This window comes from Malurus melanocephalus, unplaced genomic scaffold (assembly GCF_030028575.1).
Source record: "Malurus melanocephalus ecotype Western Australia unplaced genomic scaffold, MMel_1.1 scaffold_399, whole genome shotgun sequence".
Lineage (NCBI taxonomy): Eukaryota > Metazoa > Chordata > Aves > Passeriformes > Maluridae > Malurus > Malurus melanocephalus.
In genome coordinates, this window is record NW_026623631.1 from 69110 (window position 1) to 90727 (window position 21618).

Here is a 21618-nt window from a genome sequence, read left to right on the forward strand (position 1 = left end):
GGAGGGGGTTTGTTTTCAGTGAGTCCAAATATCTTAGTAAATCTCGTAACATCTCAAGAGCTTTGCTCACTGTGGGGTTCTGGGCTGGATCTCACTGTAGGAAGGGGCTGATATTTCCTTTAACACCCTCAGAGTTTTAAGGGTGACACCATCAGCAGAATGAGCACCAGAACATGGGTCAGGCCAGATCCTGACCCAGCAGAGAGCTGGGGGAAAGGAATGCTGGCTGCTGCCTGACAYAGAAGCAGGATTTAGCCCTTACACGTTCCAGGCTTGTTGTTGGTTTGTTTTCAAAAAGGGAAAGCAAAAATTGGTGATTCCTAAGCGCCAGCTTGTTGTAAGCCAGTAAAGCTGTACCCAGCACATCTCCTAATCCATCTCATTCACAAAACCACCAGCTAATCCTTTCCACGGCCTGTGATGATCTACAAAAGCTTCAAAGCAGTTCCTTTTTCAGATGGCACATTAAACAGGATCGGTTCTGCTGGAGGTGCTTTAGTGCTCAGCTCAAAAGGGGTTTCAGCGAGAAACTGAGAAACTGCAGTCAGGGGATGCAGCAGGAACAGGAACAGGACACCAGAGCTGTTTGCTGCCTCCTCCCATGGAACACCAGAGCTGTTTGCTGCCTCCTCCCATGGAACACCAGAGCTTTTTCTGCCTCCCCCCATGAGTGATGGGGTCAGAACAGCCGTTCCCATGGCTGTGGTTGATGCTTGAACCTTTGCAAGTTTGGCTGATGCTGCTGGCAGAATRAACTCTCCTTTTCCCAAGATCGTCTTCATCATCCTGTTTGTCCTTGTGAGGGTTTGGATATGGGATTAGTGACAGGTGCTGCCCCAAAGAGGGCATGGGGTGTGGGATGGTCAGGGATAGATTTCAGATGAGCTCTGTTGCAGCAGGAATAGGGGTTGTACTCTTCCCTGGGAGTGTCCACCCGGCTGAGTCCCACCTGTTGTGGATAAACAGAATTTATTCACTGTTCTGCTGAGAGTCTGACTGGAAAACTCAGTGATTTCTCAGTCCTACAGGTGTGGTACCAATGTGTGCACATGGACACACCAAGTGCTGGTTCRTCCTGCAGAGGTGGTTAATCCTGCTGAGAAAAGGAAAAAACCTTTCCTTAAAAAGATATCTGACTTTTAAGCTAGAAGATACACGAAGATTTAGCTCAGGAACAGTGTCTGAAGTTGTTTGTAATTCTTTCTTATGCCGTGTGTGGATGAAATATTTTGTCAGTTGTGAAATGTATTCCCAATGGCAGAGAGCTGCTGAGAGAGAGGCAGTTTGTACGTGATCACAAACCAGCAGCTYCTCCACACTTGCTGGGTGTTTACAGCTCTTCTCAGGAGTTTTTGGTTTCAAAAGGAGTCCAGAAAAAGGCTTTCTCTGTCTCCTACACAGACTGGGTCAGCACAGGAGGGGCMAGARATTCAGCTGAGCYGTGGCTGCCGTACCTGGGAGGTTTTGATCACAATTGAGTTCATAAACAGCTGCAGCTCTGGGATGTGACTGGGGCTGCCAAAACTCCTGTGTCAACAGGGCAAGGACAACAAGGTGAGAGAGGAGGAGAGACCACCCCAGGGACCACCCCAGGGACCACCCCAGGACCACCCCAGGACCACCCCACCTCTGAAACAACCCTTCACAACAGGACTTGTGCGCTGCTACACAAGGAAGGAGCAGCTAATTGCAGCATTATTTTTCTAACAGAAACTCACATTTTGCTCTCAGTTACATGTCAGCAGCTGCACTAAAATAATTGGTATAACACCTCCAGCAGCAGCAGTTCAGRTACCATGGTGATGAGTGCTAATAGAGAACCTGGTTAGATGAAGCAGGATGCACAGATGACAGATTGGTTCAGTTAAATGTATTTTACAAGTCAGAAGGRGTCTCACCTGTGGCTTTCTTTTGAACCAAACACTAAACCAGATATCTTCAGCACTCCTCTGCCTAGACAGCTGCTCGTTTGCAGGAATTTTGCATTTGYTGTACTAATGATCAGAGATCCAAATTCTCTTTTGTTTGAAGTCAACAGAAATTTTGCAGCTACAAATCATGGCCTGGTTATGAAATCTTACTTATTACTGGAGATCCAGACAATATACATGTCTCTACCATGTCTGCTATATGATTTGAAAGAATTTTTTATGTGATACTTTTAAAGATGTGCAGGTCATGGGTTTTCAGAGTAGCCTAATGAGACCTGGGTACTGGTTCTGAAACATGGCWGGAAAATCTGTAGGTAAACCTAGGCAGCATGTCTATAAATGTTTCATTACTATGAATATTTGCTGAAGATCTGTTCCCCAGGCACTAATTACAGGGGACAGAAACTGATTTTTAAAATTCTCTTTTATATTTTTACCCAGATAACAATCAAGTCAGATTAACAAAACTGTKCTTGACTGTGATTTTTCCTTTCTCTTTTTAAAACATCTGGAGCCAGTGATTAGGGAGTTTAAATGATTAAACCTCTGATCTTTCTGTGACAGGCCAAAGTTGATGGGAACTTTATTCTCTGAACTATATCTCAGGTACATTAATGTGTACCTGTGAGGGAACTGGGCTGACGTGCCCAAAGATGAAATCAAAATGGTTTTTGTGCAGTAAAGGCAGTCACTGAATGCCTAACCAAAAGCAGACAATGCCCTCAGTGTGGCACTCGGTCTGTGTGAGCCTCTTGGCAGTTTACAGGGAGCTGATTTGCCCCTCAAGCTAAAGCATTTCTTCACTGATGTCCTCTGAAAAAAAGTGTTAGGAAAATTAATCCACAAGCACCAGAGGTTTATGTCCAAAAAGGAGACAGAGGATTCCCGCAACTTTATTGATGAATAAAGGGAGAGGTCATGGGCATTTCCCATGGGGTCTCTCAAATTCATAGAGGATGCAGCCTCTTTTATCCCAATTTCCTGGCCACAGTTCCCTCTCTCTTGAGGGAGAGGTACTTGCGAGGTACAGGCTCCCCGAAACGCCTGATGAAACCTCCCCTTCTATCATCCATTGCCCCCTTTCAATATACATCTCTGTGTCTCTGCTCAGGTAGTGTATTAACATAGTCTGGGATAAGTCAATCAAAGGAACTCCTATGGAAATCCTTCCCATTGTTTCCTTCTATCTCCCAGTATCAGTCTTATCTTTCCCCCAGAATCAGTTTGTACAGACACTCCCTTCTCATTCCTTTCTAAAGGGAGCTCAGCCATCTGGGGCAGGACCATCTCCTCCTCCTCCTCCCTTCATTTCTGCTCCCAGAACCGAGATCTTCCATCCCTTATTGACCCAGCACCACTCACCCTGCCTGACAGAGCTCTGCACCTTCCACTCCAGGTTACTCTGCAGAGTAGAGCCTACAAACGCTTGTAACATTGCTTGTTAGAACGCTTGCTTACAACTGCTTTTAAGTGCTAATGGAGCTGTTGAGCCATCAAAATGCCACCTGCACTGAGATGCAGCACTGTGCTGAATCGTGATCAACTTCAGCGGATTTGTTTGGGAGGTTTTGGGGGGAGGAGTGGAATTCTCTGGTTTCACAGAGATGAACAATAGATCAAAAGCTCTGCTCAGCGCAGAGGTGCTGATGCTCATCCGGAAAATGGAAGCGTTGACCTGTACATTAAAGCAACCTGCGTGAKTTTTTGGAAAGCAAGGTTCAGCTTTGTGAGAGGGATCATCCTTCTCTTTTTAGCGGTGTACAGAAGTTAAAGTGGCTGCTTGATGGGTTTTAGCTGACAGCTAAAATTATGTGGTCTGACAGGCTTCCTGCTTAAGGGAGAAGGTCAGCTTCCATGGTATCAGGAATCATTCCTCTCATAATGCTTCTGGATAAATAGAGGTTTCCTTTRTAAGGTTCAGCCAGTTTTCAGTGTAAAAGTCTGTAGGCAGACACGGTGGGAAGCAGATTGGCTCTTCCTAGGTGTCTCCARACTCAGTACAAGCTGCAAGACTTCAGCAAAAGATCACTGCTGTMGGCATCTTCCAGGGTTCTCTTTCATTTCTGCTCTCCCTGAGCTTCTGCTCTCCCCCCATTTTGTGTCTTTTAGATAAACAGCCTCTGACCTCTGCAAGAGGGCTGTAAGTGTKCATTTCTCCTAATATGACAGACACTGGACTAGAACTAGAAAAGGGTTCAGTATTCAGATTATCTGCAGCTTCTTTGTGCTAATTATTCCAGCACATATTAGAGAAGAATCTCCCATRAAATGCGTTAATCCCAGAACAGAGATGCTAAATTTGGAACTGCTCTAAGCACAAGGTTTCCTGGACCCTGGCCTCATGCATTTGCCCCAAAATCCATTTTCCTCAAACCATTTGCTCTGCCTAATTTTATTGTAAGATGAAAATTTCCAAGTTTGGCTGGAGTTCCACTTCACAGTGAGAAGCCAGAATTCATCTCTTTGCTGAGTATTAATATWTGTCCCCACAAGGAAGCTCCCCCAGGTCTGTGCCCGATAGGGGCTGCTCTGATAGAGAGGGTGAGGTGTTGGCAGAGACAAGCACTTTCAGAGCCCTGAACGGAGAAGCTCAGCTCTTTTGTCCTAACCATGTGTCAGACGTTAATTCTGCCTTGGAGGTGACTCAGATCTCTCTAAATTCTTGGGCTGGAGCAAGGTGAACTCACTTGGATGAGCCTCAGGATTAGGATCTGTACAAGCAGAGTCATCCCTCTGTGCTGAATCTTCACAGTGGTTTCATGTCTAGCCAGGGGGTGGAAAAATGCTGGTTCCACATTAAATTCATGTTACTTGCTTTGCCTTTATCATTTTGGAAAGCAACTGCTTGCATCTCAGAGGTGTCTGACCCGGTGGCTGTAGAATCTGTACTGCAGGGAATGTCAAATCAACCTCTCCAAACTTCTGCCAGTTAGAGGGAAAATAATCAGAGGAATACATCTGTCWGTCTCATGCCAGCTGAACATCTAAGAAATACAAAGTGGGCTCGGAAAAGTTGGTGCACTGAGGCATTTTAACAACTATTTGCTCAGCAAACATTGGTAATTAACAGGGACCTGGAGAACGCTGCCTGCCAGGTGCTCCCTGTGCCTGGCATCTCATTACCTGGCAAGCAGAGCAGAGCAGGGCTGTGTTTGTCACAGGGCAGTGTTTGTCACAGGGCTGTGTTTGTCACAGGGCAGTGTTTGTCACAGGGCAGTGTTTGTCACAGGGCTGTGTTTGTCACTCCGTGTCAGCTCCCACCAGGGAGAAACCAGGAGCAGTGCAGTGACATTTGATACAGAACGGGAGAGCAAAGAGGTCTGGGATGAGGCATCTCCTGCTCCCAGGGTTTTGGGCTCATCCCCCCAGATTGTCTTTCTTCTGGGAAAAATCCCAAGTTTCTTAGAGACAGGAGCTAAAATCAAGCTAGTGTTCCATTCTCCCCAAAAACTACTAAAAATATCTGATCTGTCCTAGTATTGCTCCGTTGTGATGTTGTTTCCTTTCCTTTGGAATGAGCCAAGGCTGAGGGGTGTGGAAAAATCCAAGGTGAGGAATCACAGACTGCTAGATTCTGCAGTTCAGCGAGGATCATTTATCCAACTGCAGCCAGCTGAGCATTCCACAAGATCATTACACACGAATTAATCTCTGCACAGAGCAAACCTAAAAAAGCCAGAACAGTTCCAGTGTCAGTTCCAGCTCCTCCACTGCCAAATGCTCCAGGGAGTGTATTCTTTATTCCTTTCCAGATCAAAGAGCAATTGCTTCTAGACTTGCTGGAGGTGACAATAAAATACCAATACCCCAAAATCTGGCCTGCTCTCATAAATTGAAGCAGTAATTGCAGTCARGACTTTGCTGGAGCCCATGGAACCTCACAGCAGCGTGGCAGTGATTCCTGGAGCAGAGCACCAAAGTTCTTTTGCAGCATCAGATCAGCTCTGCACAGGATGGAGGAACTCTGTTTTCAGGGATCCCAAGCACGCTGCATTTTCTCCTGTTGCATCCAGATTTCTGCTGCAGCCCAAAGTGCTGTGAGATGTGCAGGAGAGATCTGAGCTGCTCTCAGTCCTTGCCTGATTGCTTTTTATGTGGTGAAGGAAATGTAAAAAGGCAGCTCCTTCTTTAATGTGCAGTTTGGGGTCACTTTACACAGGCCATGCAATGTTAATGGAATTTATCAACTTATTAATGTTTTTTAATTGCAAATAACTCACTGTAATTTATCGAATTGTTTACCCTGAATTGCCTGACATCCCTGTTCCTGAACCTTCTAAGGCTCATCATAAACTCCTTCTGGCAGTTTTCATGCAGAGGAGGAATGAGGGTAAAATTCTGAGGTCAGTAGCTCTCAGATGRTGATGATACTTATTGTTGTTATTAATTAATTAATTTATTTTTAGCCTTTCCCTTTTGGCCCTGGTGGCTGTTTTACCCTTGAGTTTCTCTGGAAGGGAGTGGCCCACATCAACTCTCCTGAGCCAAATCTGCCTACAGACAGCTCTGGATCCAAACTGTCCTTCACATCATGCCAAACTTTGGCCCTTTCATTTTTAGCTGGCTGTTCTATCTCTTAAAAATGTGATTGAAAATCCATCTGTGGACAGCACATCTACTGATTTCAGTGGGAGCTGCTTGAACTTGCTCTAGGGTTGCAGAGCTTTCAATATTTCTGTCACTGTTTGCTCTCTCCCATCATCTTCTTGGAGAAACAAAGAAGTGTGGCAGTGGGTATGTCTTAAAATGCCATGGCTGGTGGAGGCARGAGCATCAGGAACAAATGACATCTCCAAACCCCAGACAGACACTTGATGGGTGGCACAGAGGTCTTTATGTGTGAGAGGGAAGAAATGACAATTGAAATCCATCAGTCACTGCGGGAAGCTGGTGCCAGTGTCTGCCCACCCCTCACCCTTGGGTCCCCTAGCTCCATCTGGCTCCTTGTGCTTCACCTTCTCTCTGTGATACAAATTCTGTCTGCACTRTCCTTGTTTGGAAAATGCAAAAAAMCAGGTTTTCTTTTGGCACATTGYRCTCATCAGGTTTGTCCCACTCAAGTATTCGATTTAATGGMTTTGGAAAAGGTTTGAGGTGAGCAYGGCAGCAGCAGGACCGGGGCTCAGCTGCAGCCACAATCAAATGAGCAATCTCAGCCTAGGAGGAGGAAAAAGACCCACAAAACATTAATTTAATGTCATGCTAAAGGCCACTGCTGGTGTGCAGCCCTCAGTGCAGAGCSCATTCCAGCGCCAGGCAGGGACAGCCCATTTTACAGCCTGGCTATAAAGAATTAATTTAAAAGCAGGATGTGGCCTTTATRTCTCCTGATTTCGTTGTCCCATCATTACCCTTAAAGCAGCAGCTCGCTGAATCACATTTTGGGCCAGCAGAAAATGAGCGTGGTGGGGGCAGAGTGCCCTGAGCGATGGCATGTGCCACCACAGCGAGCACTGGGGTCACAGGCCGTGCTGGGACACTGATGCACAGCCTGGTGTTGGGCTAGGAATTGCATTTTTGTCTCAAACTTTATTAGTGTGCAGCTCGTGACGCGTTGCTAAATGTCTCCTTGCCACGGGAACAGCGCTGCCACATCCCCTGCTGCCACCCCGGGCAGGGCTGCGCTGCCTGTTTGTGTTTCCTTTGACTGCTAAACTGCTCCTTGGAAATTAATTCATAAATAATTCATCGGGTGCTGCACTCTGTGCTTGAAAGTTCACCGTGTGGGTGGMAGGTTGTGGGTTTTCTTGGAAGTGACGGTGCTTTTCTCCTTTCTTTTCTCTGCGTTAATCTGGTGTGTGTGTGCAGAGCTCCCACAGCAGCCTGTTGGTTCTGCTGGARGTGTTTTAATGCCTTTCTAGCAGATGATGGTTATTTTCAAATGTTGTTATTYTGGTTGAGGATTATCTTGTTGCAAAAAGTCTCCTTTGAGATTGGGGTTTATTGTAATACCCAAATTTTGGGAGTTTTGGGATGACAGAAAGTAACACATTGCTTAGAAATTTATCCTCCCCCATCCCCATACACATATGCACACACACACATATTCACTCACACTTCCCAATCAGTCATTTATCATTCCAAAACCTGATGATACTGGAAAAGAATGAGAAGTTTTGCATCTCCCTGGTTTCCCAAGGCAGGTTGGGTTTTTTTTTGGGTGAGCTTTACAGCAAACATGGCCCTTTCTAGGACCAGTGTCAGCTCTAACATTGCTTAGCTCAGCTCTGGGGCCTCCTTGGTTTGTTCCCATAGAAGCATCAAACCCCATATAAATATGTAAAATATGCAAAAAGGGCTTTCTTTGTTTGTTTGTTTGTTGGTCTTATCTTTTGCTTGTTTGTTTTCTTGCCTTCCCAATCTGGCAGAGCAGATGCAGGACCCACATCCATCGGGTGAAATCCCATCTCAGTCGTGTGCAGCATCCTTCAGCTGCCTTGGAGCTCTCAGCTGCTCTACTCCAGCTGCAGGCAGGGTTCAGGACAGTTAATAAAGATGCATTTTTGGTTTTAAAATGTGCTGAAATACAAAGTTTCACTGCGCCCTGTGTACTCATGGGTTATGCTGTCATTTAAAATATTCCTGTTTCAGTCTGAGTCAGGGGGTGGYACAGGAATAGGGCTGTGAGAGGATCCTTARGGTTGGAAAARAYCTCTAAAATCAAGTCCAAGTTTACCCCAGCACGGCCAGGCAGGGTGGAGGGAGGAGAGGAGGGGATGAGGGCTCCAAGGGGGACTCTGGGCTGGGGACAGCTCTGCTGCAGCGAGAGGAACAGAAAACCCACCCAAGGGGGTTATTGCAGGGACATCAGTGGTGTTTTGCCTCTCCCATCCCCACAGACACCCCTGAGTGGAGCAGAGCAGATGGTGATGTGCATTCCTTGGTGAGGAGGCACCRGGCTGCTCAGGAGACTGAGAGCAAAGGACAGAAATTGGGTGAAAAAAATGCCCATGCAGGTGTGAAAGGGAAAATCTCAGAGCTGGTGATGCACAGGCCTGGCTGTGTGATGGCCTGAAGCAGAGCTGTTACGTGCAGGGCAATTCACAAACCCCAATTTTAATAAGTGCAGATCATATCAGTAATGTACATTACAATAGTCCAACAGTGTGAATCAAATATTTAAAGAGTACTTACACTCWGCTTTTTATCCTGAAATGACTGCAGAAAAGAGCCAAGTTCTGGCTGCTGGCTTGACTTCCTGCTTTTTCTCTATTAAATGAGGCCATATAATTTTCCTCTGGGATGCATTTGGCACTGGARCTATTTAGGTCTGAACCTTCACCACTAAATTGAGGAAGATTTTTCAGTTCACTTTAAGGAGAGAAGAATCAAGGTCATAGCACTGGAGAAAAACTGTTAAAAACAGAGAGTTCTTGCCGATTTTCTGGCCACTGTTCATAAAAATAAAAAATAATCACCCAGATTTAACAACTGAACTTCAGCAGCAGCAACTTGTCAGCACTGGACTCAGATGAAAAATASGAAAACCCAGCTGCACATAAAATTTTAGACTGGAAGTTGTTATCATTTTAGAGAGTATGAAATGSACTCATTTTATCTTAATGATTCTTTATTTGGTAATTCTTTTTTGTTTGTCTTTTCTATTGGCTATTTAGGTTTAAAAAAAAAGGGAACAATTAATCACCTGTAGGGRTAGAAAGGAAAGCAAGAAAAAATTKGTAAGTACTCCTTAAAAAGTGMAAGGCAAGATAYTTGGGAAGATACTACGTTTGGATGATTTTCCCAGGAGCTGATTTTAAAAGCCAAATCCTGGTTTTGGATTCCCAAACTTTAAAAATGGTGAAGATGCTGTTGCTGTTGAGCACCACCCAGCACTTTTACCATGGGGCCACTGCAAATATTCTGCTGCTGAGGCTGAGCTGCAGATTAATTGTTTAAATCCCACCCTGTTCAGAGGATGTGGAGGAGATGCCGAGGAGTTTTCCAGGGTTGGTGCTGCCCATGCAGCTACAAAGAGTTGGGAACTTSCTGCCAACGTGCTTCTTGATGGGGGTTATTCATGAATTATTTCATTGTCAGTTTGCTGGAAATTCCAAAGGCAGGCCAACAACTGCAGCTGAAGCTCAGATGAAAGATGTCTTTTTCTTTTTTRAAGGACAAACAGTCCAAGACCCASTGGTAGGACAGAAATCTGTGTGTGKCCACCCARCAGAACTGAGGGAAYTTATGTGGAGCCTGRTRAACAGCAGCCCCTGCAAACTGGAAAACAAATGTTCCTCCACCCTGGGTTCTGGCAGTGCCCCAGCAGTGGGGACTGGGCTTGTTCTCTCGGGGAGTTTGGAAGGCACAGACAACCTCCCAGCCGGATTGAAATCTTGTTATTTGTCCAGATAATGACCCTCAATCGATGCTCTCATTTACTGACAAAATCCAGGACAAATTCATATTTAAATTAATATTTAAATTCATATTTAAAACCCAGCTCCTGTAAAATGCCCTCCGAAATGATTGCCTGGCATGTGCAGAGTCACCAGTGAGCAGCTGATTAGTTGGCTGATTAAAATAAAACTGATGGATCATTAAAGCAGCCAGAGGTTTCCAAAAGCTTTCTGTGCCTTGGTCCAGGCTGCTGGTTTGTGGGTTTAGTTTGTTTTTTGAATTATTTTCTCATAGGCAGACTGAAGCTGGTGCTCCCTCCACTGTGTGGATGTTCCTGGATGTGTGTCCTCRGCTCTGGTTCCTCTTGGGAAACCTTGAGGGTTTGGAGCACGAGCAGCACCAGATCCTCTTCACCAATAAGTGATGCTCAGGCAGGACCTCAGTGTCTGCAACACAATTCAGAGATTCTCACTCCATCTCCTACAGCATTTTTGGCCTAAATATATCCAGTTCCTTAATCCTGTGAAATGCATGACTACAGGGATCAACAAAAAAACCTCAACATCTCTTTCCTTCTTAACAATCATTATTTTATTAATATATTTTACAAGATTGCAGTTGAAATCATTTAAATACAAACTTTTTTTTTTATACAGAAAGTGTAATAAAGTTAAAATAGTTCCTTGTGTAATTCATAGCATTATTGCAATGCTTACAAAATTTTGCATAGAGTGTGCAAGGATTGATGTTATTTGATACAAAAAAGCTTTATATTTTCCCACACAACCACACACATACATAAAATAAAAAAAAAAAAAAAAGCCAAACAAGTCTGAATTTCATAATGAGAACTGTGATAAGACTTTAAATTCATTTTGTCCTGTTTACACAATCAAGGTCATTGTTGGTTTTCAGAGCAGAGGTCAGACAAGGTGTTTTCCCATCACAGATGAAAATTCCATAGCACAGGCTCATGCCTTTGATGCTGCTGCTGCAGATGAACAGGGTTTGCTGTGACTCACCCTGAACGCTGTTTTGCTGTTGGCTCTACCTCTGTGGAGCTTTTTTGGGGGTGAATATTGACAACTCTGGTGGCATTTGCTCATGAAGAAACCAATTCAAACATGGGGTGGGAAAGAAAACAAAGCCAGAGGCAGAACCCAAAGGGATCTGGGTCAGATCCAGCAGGTCAATCCCTTCCCTGCTCCCMAAAAAACACAGGGCAGATCCACACCAAGGGCTGGGTCCCAGCTCAGGAAAGCTCTGACTCAGGGAGGGATCCAGATGTGAATGCTGTCATCTCAGCCCTCCTCTGACAAACACAGTGGACAGCAATTGCTCAGATCTGCCCTTTCTGAGATTTCTGCTACACTCTCACTTTGCTGACAAAAGCAGGATTTGTTCATCTTAACCTCTGTGCTCGCTCTGATAACCCCAAAAAGGGACAGCAAAGTGAATTCCTCCTCCAGTCCCTGCTCTYGAGGTGGCCACAGGCTCATCAGAACAGCCCCCAACAAGCACCAGCATCCTTTATCCCACCCTGACTGCAGAACACATCATCTGTGGGATCCCTAAAACCACCCAAGTGTCTCATTATCCCTGACAGCACTGATACACAGGGCCAGGAGAGGACCCAGATGAAGACAAAATGATCAGGCTGTGGTTTAGCTTGGGAGGAAACTCCTTGCTCCACCCTGGAGACACCCAGCCCTGCTGTGGGGGACTGCTGGGGTTTGCAGCTCAGGCAGTGTGGGAGAAACTCTAACTGCAACATTTTTTTCAACTACAATCCAAGCTTCAGCAAAAAATAGCACCACCCACCAATGATTATTCTTTTGCTCTCCAGCGTGAGCCTGCCTCAAGATGTTTCAAGGACTCCATTATGAGGAAATTTTTAAAAGACCAAAGGACACACATTGCTTCAGAAAGAGATAATGCATTTAGCAGGAGCAGGTTTTGGAGGGCTCTATCTCCGATCAGCGGTTAAGCCTTTGAATGGGGAAAAAATGTTAAGAGTACAATGCAATTTAAAATTCCTGTTACATGCAAAGATGCACATGACTTGTGCTTTGCAATGGGCCTGTTCCTATAATGAGAAATATGTTAGAAATGGCAAAACTTTCCATTTGGGTAGGACCCGATGAGAGGTCCTTTCTAATATCAGAGTCCTTTCTAATCTCAGAAGAAAAGACTGTTTAGCTAAAGCTGCATGTTTTTATCTGAAGCATTTGATGGCACAATGTAAATGTAACATTTTCACAGAAATTTCTCCTGGTATTTTCTCTTCCTGGCRGGAAGTTTCAATCAAYTAAAAGTGAGGCAAACACACGATTACATATCACTGCACAGTGGACTCATCCCTCCCGTTCTTTAAYACCAGTTAAAAGCAAMCAAAAGCTCAATCCACAGRGATCAGCTGCCTCAAAGGAAATYTGAGTTCCTCCGAACAGGCAGCCCATCCCTCCTGACTGGTGGCACCAAATCCCAACCACCACAGGGCTTCCAGCCACAATGAGGTGACAAATTTCTTGCGAGAGACACCAGTGCCAACTGCTGCAGGAATGACACTGGTAGCAAATTGATTTTTAAGGGACTTGCACCTCTGGTTTAAAGTGATTTGGATGGGAAATCTCAGTGGGGCACTGCAATTGTATTTCCTTCTTCGTTTCAGATAAAAATCCTGCAGCTTTAAATATCCATCTTTTTTCTGTATTCTTTAGTCTCCATGTTGCTTTCCACAAGGGCACGATACAATTCAAGTGGCAGGACAAGAGAGGCTGAAATGATAAAGCCTCAGGGCTGGATGTGCATAACCAGGGGCCTCTCAACCACGGCAGACTTAAAAGCTTTCTAAATACAAGCTATTCACTGTAATTTCCATCCAAGCCCCGAGCCACGGTGGTTATTGTGGATGGAAACAACACCCCAGCAATCCCGAGCTGTGAGTGGTTTCAGTGACAGTAATTCCATGGAAAGATCAAACATAATTGCCACCATATTTAGTAAAATGGATGTTATTAATTTAAAGTATAATAGTGCAAAGGGACAGAGATGTTGACTGCATTACTGTGATTAGGGCCACGTATCCCCCCATTTCTTCCCTTTCCCTCCCACCTGCCTTGTTTAATTCACTCCACTCYTGCCTGAAAAACCTCAGCACCACGTCAGTGCTCAGCCCTGCTTCACTCACAGACACAAACCTGGCTACATCAGCTGTGAATACAACAGCTGCCACGCAGAATTTACCTGGGGGTCCCCAATTTCGTGCTAGTGACACTTCTACACACAGTTTTTGGGTTTTGGGGGTCTGTGGGACTGAGATGTGACATGACACGCATTTGGGGGCTGCCAAATCTCCCCAGATTTGATAGCAGGACACCAAAACATTACACAGCAATTTCAGAGCTGAGGGAAAAAAAAAAAAAAAAAGGTTGAAATGGGGAAAAAGGAACAGTTGCCAGGATCAGGTTCCTGAACAGCCAGGGCAATAAAAAGGCTGGTATTTTCACATTCAAAAAGCACCAAAGCAGCGCTTGGCAAAGCTCGGCAGGAACACGCCCTGCGCTTGCTGGGGTGAATTCTGGATGATGACATTTCAAAATCTAAAATGTCAGCCATAAAAAAGAGCACAGCCTCTAACATTTTTTTTGTTGTTGTTGTTGTTTTTGTTGTTTTTACTGTAGTTACTTCTAAAATGGAATCAGTGCAGCAGTTACTCTTCTCCACTGAGGAGCTCCAGCTCTGCTGATGCTCAGGTGCAGCTGARTGAACAGCTGGCACCATTTACTCAATTTATTTATACTTCCAGCCCAGGATGATGTCTTTAAGCTTTCTGGGCTATTTCTTCACATTTCAAATTTCAGGTAACCTTGCCCTCTGCACACATTTCAAGATTTTTCACATTATTTYCTCCTCTCCCCATTAACCAAGTTAGAGCCTTCCTGCTGCTTTATTCTCTCAAATGCAGCTTTGTGAAACACCTGCATTTTTCCTGCCCAGTTCTAAAAAAGCACCATTAAAGTTAATGCATTTCAGGTGTGAGGGCAACCAGAGAGGGATGAATTTCTGAAAGTCTTTGGTCTTTGTCTCACTCTCTTTTGCAATGTGAAACTTAAAGCCATAAAAAGATATTAAAAAAAAAAAGGTTTTTGTTGTAAACAAGTGTATATGAGTGTGTGGGTGTATTTGTGTGCATATGTGAACATCTTGTGACAACAAAACCTAATTTTCACTATTGTCACAGGTTATGATGTGACCTAGTCTGACACCTTCACAACTTCCACAGGAATCTCTCTTCAACCTTGAAGCAATTTCTAGGGAGGGTTTTTTTATTTAGCCATCATTTTGCTAYACCACCATATTACAGATGGTATTTTTAGGCAGGTGCCTTCAAATGTTTTGTTTGTGCAATGTGATATTTACATGAGAGGAGAAAAAAAATCCCAGCCCTTCTAAAATACAGCTGTTTGAGGTAACCAAACACAAATCACTCCTGCACATACTCAGTTCTCTAAAAATGAACATTTAGGAGAGGCTTTGTACATATTGTAGTAGTTATTGGCTTCCCCTTTTTCATGACTTTACTGTTAACATTTCTTTGTACTCTTTAGCTGCCCCTTTCACTCACTGCTGGGTAATACACTTCAAAAGTAATAAAAAACCCGAACAAACCAATAAAAAAGCTAATAAAAAAGCAAAAAAAAAAAAAAAACCCACAAAGGGAACTGGAGGATGGATACAGATGCACAGCCATTATCAGGATCTCTCCTTTTGCTGATGACAAAGTCTCTTTGCTTTGGAAGAGCCATCCCAACTCAGCTGTGACACCAGAAGGGTCACACTACACATGGATAAGGTTCCAGTCACAGTAAGAGCTGTCATTCTCCTGACCCTGTCCCAAAGTGTCACATTTGCAGCAAATTGGACCAGGTCCTGCAGTCCTGTACAGAGCTGCCATGCAGAAATGCATTTCTGGATCCTGCAGGGTCTGGCAGGGCTCCCAGTGCCCTCAGTGGTCACTGTCCAGCTCCAGTCCCAGCTCAGGCCATCACCARCTCTTCCACTGACCTCAGCAGAAAGATTCACCACCCAGCCTTGCCTCAGCACTGGGAGCCAAAACTAAACTCCATTTTGAGATAAACCCATCTCTCAGATAGCAAATGCTCAACTGAACTGAACTGCAGGCCTGATTCGCAATAAAATACACAAAACCCTTGAGGTTTTTTGGCATTTTATCACTGGTAGGTAGAGCATACGGATGAAATTCCAGTCAGGGAAGCTCTGGTTTAAATGGATTCAGGGAAAAGCAGCACACGCAGGTACAGCAGCTGTGAGGGATTTATGGGCCAGGCAGGAGGAAAAGGGAGTCAGGAGAATCAGCCACTCCACAGCAGCCCCAGCAACAAACTGGGGAGTGTGAGATGGCCAGATGGTTTTGCATGCAGCTTTTTAAACAAAATGCTCATTCCCCCCCCCTGGGATCTGAGACACAATCCTGCTTCCTCTGCTTTCATGGAATCCTGGAATGGTTTGGGATGGAAGAGACCTTAAAGACCATCCAGTTCCAGCCTCCTGCCATGGGCAGGGACTCCTTCCACCAGACCAGTTCAACAAGACCAGTTCAACACTTCCAGGGATCCAGGGGCAGCCACAGCTTCTCTGGGCAACTGTGCCAGGACCTTACAGAGTAGAGAGTTTCTTCCTAATATTTAACCTAACCCTGCCTGCTGTCAGTTTGAAGCCTTGAAAAAGTCCCTCTCCAGCTCTCCTGGAGCCCCTTGAGGCCCTGGAAGGGGCTCTGAGCTCTCCCTGGAGCTCTCCCCTCTCCAGGTGAGCACTCCCCAGCTTTCCCTCTGGCTCCAGAGCAGGGGGCTCCAGCCCTCAGAGCATCTCCATGGCCTCCTCTGGGCTCTCTCCAGTGTTCCTCCATCCTTTGGGTGTTGGGGCTCCCAAAGCTGGGCACAGCATTGCAGGTGGGCTCACAAGAGCTCAGAATTTCTGCCTTGACCACTGCCCAGGCTGCTTTTGACACAGCTCAGGACAGGGGTGGCTTTCCGAGCTGTGAGTGCACTTCAGGTCATGCTGAGTTTCCCCTCAACCAACAAGCCAAGTCTTTCTCCTCAGGGATATTCCTGACCCATTCTCTGTTTTTGCCACTGGCTGAAGAGCAGGGATGACACCAGCACAGGCAGCATCACCCAAAYCACTCTCTTCAAACTCAAGTGGTGTTCAAATCATCTACAAGTCTCTACAGGAGTTCATTCTTTCCAGCAATAAYTCCTCACATTTCAACACATCATTTTATGTTTTTTTTTTAACATGGAAACACGGTTGAAAAATACATTGAAACAACGAGAATTCTTTCAGTAGACATAATTAAGGTACCCTTAGTTCACCTCAGAGAAGCATCTGCAGYGATGGCACAGATGTTAAGGTCATTTCCTAACAGCTCTCCAGCAGAAACTCATGCCAAGATATGAATGTCCTCAGCAGTTTCATGGCTGTTGTGATATGAGGGGGTGATAACCTCATCCCAGAGCTCAGCTGAGAAAAGCAGCCACTCGAAATTAATTTGTTGGGATGGAAATCCTCAGCAGAGCAGCCAGAGGGTGGCACGGGGATGAGAATTGAGCCATGGGCATCTCCAGAGTGGAGCACAGAAAACAGGATCATCCCTGATGGGCCAGTCCCTGTGTCCAGCCCTGCCTTCCTCACCCACCTGAATTCTCCCAGGGATGGGAACGTTAATCTGACTCGTTTTCTGCTCAGGGAACTCTTCCTGAGCAGCACAAAAGAGGAACTCTTCAAACTGCTCACACAGGATTTGGTTATGGATTGGGCCATGCTTGCTATAAGGTTTGTGATCAGTATTCAATGAAACAGGGGAAAAAAATTCCACAGTAAATGTAGGACTATGAATGGGAATTCAGTCACGGTCCCAGAGGTAATGTACACAGTATTTTGCTATATTTAACATGGTTTAAAAAAAAAAAAAAAAAGTCTGTATCATTCTAGGTGCCCCTACAGTCTTAATGTATTTCATCAATATCTGTTTAAAGTTGCACAACCAGTTCCCAAGACACCCTYCTGCCCCTCCCCCCAAATAAACTAGATTTAATAACAAGATAAATATGATGTGCTTCTCCTTGCTGAGTGCATTGACTTAAGGCATAGGCACAATTCCCCTCTTTGAACAGAGATGGTATAGTCCTGTGTCCCAATACAATTGTTACCCTGGGTGACCCTTTGCATTCAAACGTTGACTCAAGACATAATAATTACAGGAATCATTCACTAACAAATAGTTTTGAATTCATTAATTCACTGGAAAGCATTATTGAAATGAAAGTAAATWGTTCAATCCTCTTTCAGGAATTTTATGGGAGTGCTGCTTTGTTAGGCAGCAACACATCTAATCTAAACTCCATAGATATCTTCTCTTTGAGTCCAATCAGTTTTGGATTAAGCCAGAATTGTCCATTAAAAAAAAATGTAAGAAAAAAAATCAAGCCCTGGTACTCTTGAGACCACAAGAAAATAGAAAATACGTGAAAAACTGTAAAAAAATGAGCTAAATTATTTCTAAAGATTTTTGTCAGCTATGTTTTATCTTGAAGATCACTTGAAGAATACCAGCTTTGGTTAGATATCACTAGGGATGGGCACAGATCTGTCTTATTTGCACATGAGGTAATATTTCAAAAGCATCTCAGTGGCTTAGAAACCTTGCTGTCCTCGTGAGATTTACTAAGGCTTGGAAACTTTTGCCCTAATTGGTATATTTGGGGTTTTTTTTTTAAGGATTTTTGCATTCATGTGGATAAAATTATGGGTCAGAATTCAATGATCTGGGCTCTTATTATTTTCCAAAACTTCAAAAGTAGAAGTAATRTTACCAGATCAGATTTTTGTGTTTTATCCTGCCCGTGAATGACTTCTAGACTTTAAAATAAGGAAAAATACAACCATGATAAGACTCAGCCAAAGAGTTTTGGGGACTCAAATTCTAGAGGAACCAGCATCCAAAGCCCTTGCTTTCAGTAATCTGATTTGTCACAATCTTTATAAGTCCTTAAAAAAAAAGTCTTTCATTGTCAGCATCTCTGATATTTGTAGTCTCCACCAAATCTAAGTGACCTTGGACTTGATACCTTGAAAAGAAGGATGACAGAAATTCTGGTGTAGCACCTACATTATTAGACTTATTTTTGTAATTTTCTCAGTTTCTAAGGGTAGGATAATTGATTTTCTCTGTTTCTACAGGTATTTAGCCAATGTCCATATCTTAAATCTTCACACCTTCACRCCAAGTACATTCAAATTAAAGGTGTTAATGGGGAGTTTGMAGGGTGATCCAGGACACCTGTTAAYGGAGGAGGTTCTGGATTTTTCTGTTGAGTACAACTTTMATGATCCTTTTCCTTCAAATAATTAAATTCAACACCAATTTTGTCAGCACAGAGGTGACTTTAGGTTGGTGTTAGAYCTGATGTGTCACCTCTGAATAGCACAAGGCATCCTTGGCCATGCAAAGGCAAAGTGTTGAACCTCTCCAGGAAATTACATGGATTATTTCAGCAGRAAGCTCTGGACTTTCCTATTGGCCAAATGCATCCTTCTCTCCCAACAGAGCCATGCTTTGGGTGGTAATTAGAGATTAATTTACCCTCGGGTATCTTGGACCACTGTAGGTGATCAACACAGCACATCTGGCTATTTTGTTGTTTTTTAWATTACTTATTTTTCACGCCACTGATTTAATGGTGCAAAAATAATCAGAGATGCTTCTCTTCCCTTTGTATTTCGGAGGGTCTACACTGGTTCCAGGGTCTTTGCCCAGCCAGCAATCCCATTGCTCTGAGATCATGATCAAAAACGAGGGGTGATCATCGCACTGTGTTAATACAAAAGGGTCCAGGGGAGCATCGGATCCAATTCAGCAAATTGTACCAGTAAATTTTGGTGTGGGAAAGAGAAATGCTACACAAATGTAATAGGGTCACCCTGGGATTCCTTGTACTGAAACATCGTTTTACACAGAGGATATATATATATATATCTTATATATATATTTTTTATATATATATATTCACACACACGCGCGCGCACACACAAAAAAAGTCTTTGATAGGCTTTCTGTGTTTCTAGTAAAAATAGTTGGCAGCTGGGTCTGTGAGACCAGAACTGGCTTTTGTGCTGCCTGCCATGCCCCACTGCAAATTGTCTCTCAAAGGCAGACACTCGTGTTTATCTGGCAGGTGGAGCTGCTGCCTGCCTGAGACAGGAACAACCTCCCGTTGGGACACACACAGAGCTCGTAGATTTTTTGCCTGGACCCTGCAGAAGAGGAAGATCCTTGAGGCAAGTTAGGTAGTTTGATTTTTGCAGAATTCAACGTTATCTGAAGTCAGAGGGGTGGGAAGAGAGAGAGAGAAAAAAAGAGAATTAGTGAAGAGCTGTTGTTTCTGTTGTTTTGTTTGAAAAGCTTCCTCCAGACTGCTGAAAAAACTGGGTAGGGAAGTGTTTTAGGATGGGAAAGTCTGATATAAATCTGGGTGAGCACATTATCTGTCTTTACCATGAATCCAGGACTCCAATCCCAGGTTTGGATTGACCCAACCAGGGGCACCCCATGGCCAGGGGGGGAGCATGGACAGCTCACATCCATCCAAACACCCTGCTCCTCCAGCAGGATTTCTGTCACTGTGATCCCATTGCCAGGCTCCCAGCACTGACTTTATTTTATGTATATTTTATGTATATTTTATGCATATTTTATGAATATTTTATGTCTATGTGTAACACTTTTGTGTACATTAAAAATAACTTAAAATGCTGTAACAGACCTAAATTCCTCCTCACAAAACAACATAAGGCAAACATGTGGCAGCTCTCAGACACGTGGCAACTGCATCAGCCAGAACACAATAAAATAACCAGAACCCCAAAATAATATGGGATGACTGAGAACATTTGCAATTACAGTAAGAATCTCCAGTTTTAGTATCCAACCATCTAATGTCCTGAAAGATACAAGTCAATCTATGCATTAGAAAAGCAACTTAGTGTTAAAAGCAACTGCTTGAAGTTGTGAAATGCCTTGGATTTCAATCTTGGTGTATTAGCTAGGGGGTTTTTTTTGTATTTTTGAGGGTTTTTTTGTTAGCACTCATGGTCTAGGTTTGGAATGTCTTAAAATGCAAATGTTTAGACATTACAGAAATTGCAACAGAAAAGTCATTCTATTTATGACCCCTGACACTAAGATAGGTGAATGTTGCCTTCTGTGGAGCCCTCTGGCCTGCAGGGTTGTGTTCCATGGGCAGCTCCTCCTGATGAGGCTCTTTGTGGCTTTCCCCCATGGGAGCTCCTCAGCCACATCCTCTGGTGTCTCCCATCATTGTGGGCAGGATGAGGGGGTCAGAACTCATGCCCACATATTTTTGTGACACCAGAAGGGGCTTAACTCAACACCCATTTTACTTTTGCYCTGTGCTATCAGTTTTAATTATTCTCTCTTCCCCTTTGGAAGTTTCTCCAGTGCAACAACCTAATGTGTCCTAATGTTGCCTCTCTTTCCAGAATGAAACATCAGCTACAAAAGCTTTTCAGATCAATACCAGTGAATTAAGCTCTTCTTATGGAAAAATATATGATAAAAGATTTAATTATGTTGGCCAAGTAAATCTTGTTTTAAAGTGACAAGGAAACAAAGAATAYAGGAGCGCTGTGCATTTTACAGCTGCATAAATCTGCTGCAACAACAGATGCTATTATCCRTGCACTTTAAAAATAATGGATCAGCCTTTGCCACGGAATGAGCCTGATTTGCATGGGATGAGCCCAATCCCAGTTAGCAGCAGTGAGGTCAAGGGAGCCCAGAGCACCTGGGTGTTGAAAATGTAATGGGTTGGGGAGCCACAGAGCTACCGACCTGCAGGGCACAGATCTGTGCCTTGGCCTGGCTTTGCTGCAGGGCTTCATGCCTTCCACTCACCTCTCCATCTTTGGATTCCAGCCTGAGCTCTGTCCTGCACGTGGCTTTCAGGCTGCCGGCCTCAGCGTTGATCTCGATGCCCTTGGGCGCCTCCATCACCAGCGCGCGYGTGGGCGACTCCAGCCTGGAACACAGAGGGGTTAAACAGCCCATGGGCTGAACGTTCCTGCTCAGCTCAGCCTTTGTCCTGCACCTCACAACCTGCTGAGGKTCAGGTCCAAGCCTGTTTTAGCCAGAGGAAAGAGATTGTGCACAAACACACCACAAATTTCATCTGCTGCTGTTCTGTGTTGGCTTTGCTGTGCTGGGCCAAGAGTAAAGGGGCAATAAAACTGCCCCCAAGGTCTGCTT

General features: G+C 44.3%; 1 protein-coding gene across 2 annotated transcripts in view; it reads right to left on the bottom strand.

The window, feature by feature from the left end:
* Window positions 1-16016: 16016 nt before the first annotated feature.
* SGCD (sarcoglycan delta) overlaps window positions 16017-21618 on the bottom strand; it is a 291805-nt gene continuing 286203 nt past the window's right edge. For both annotated transcript variants that reach the window (XM_057379277.1, XM_057379276.1), the window contains 2 exons: window positions 21268-21391; window positions 16017-19671 (listed from right to left, as the gene is read on the bottom strand). In XM_057379277.1, the coding sequence (XP_057235260.1) occupies window positions 19498-19671; window positions 21268-21391 (298 nt within the window). In that variant the 3' untranslated portion in view covers window positions 16017-19497. The remainder of the gene's footprint in view (window positions 19672-21267; window positions 21392-21618) is intronic.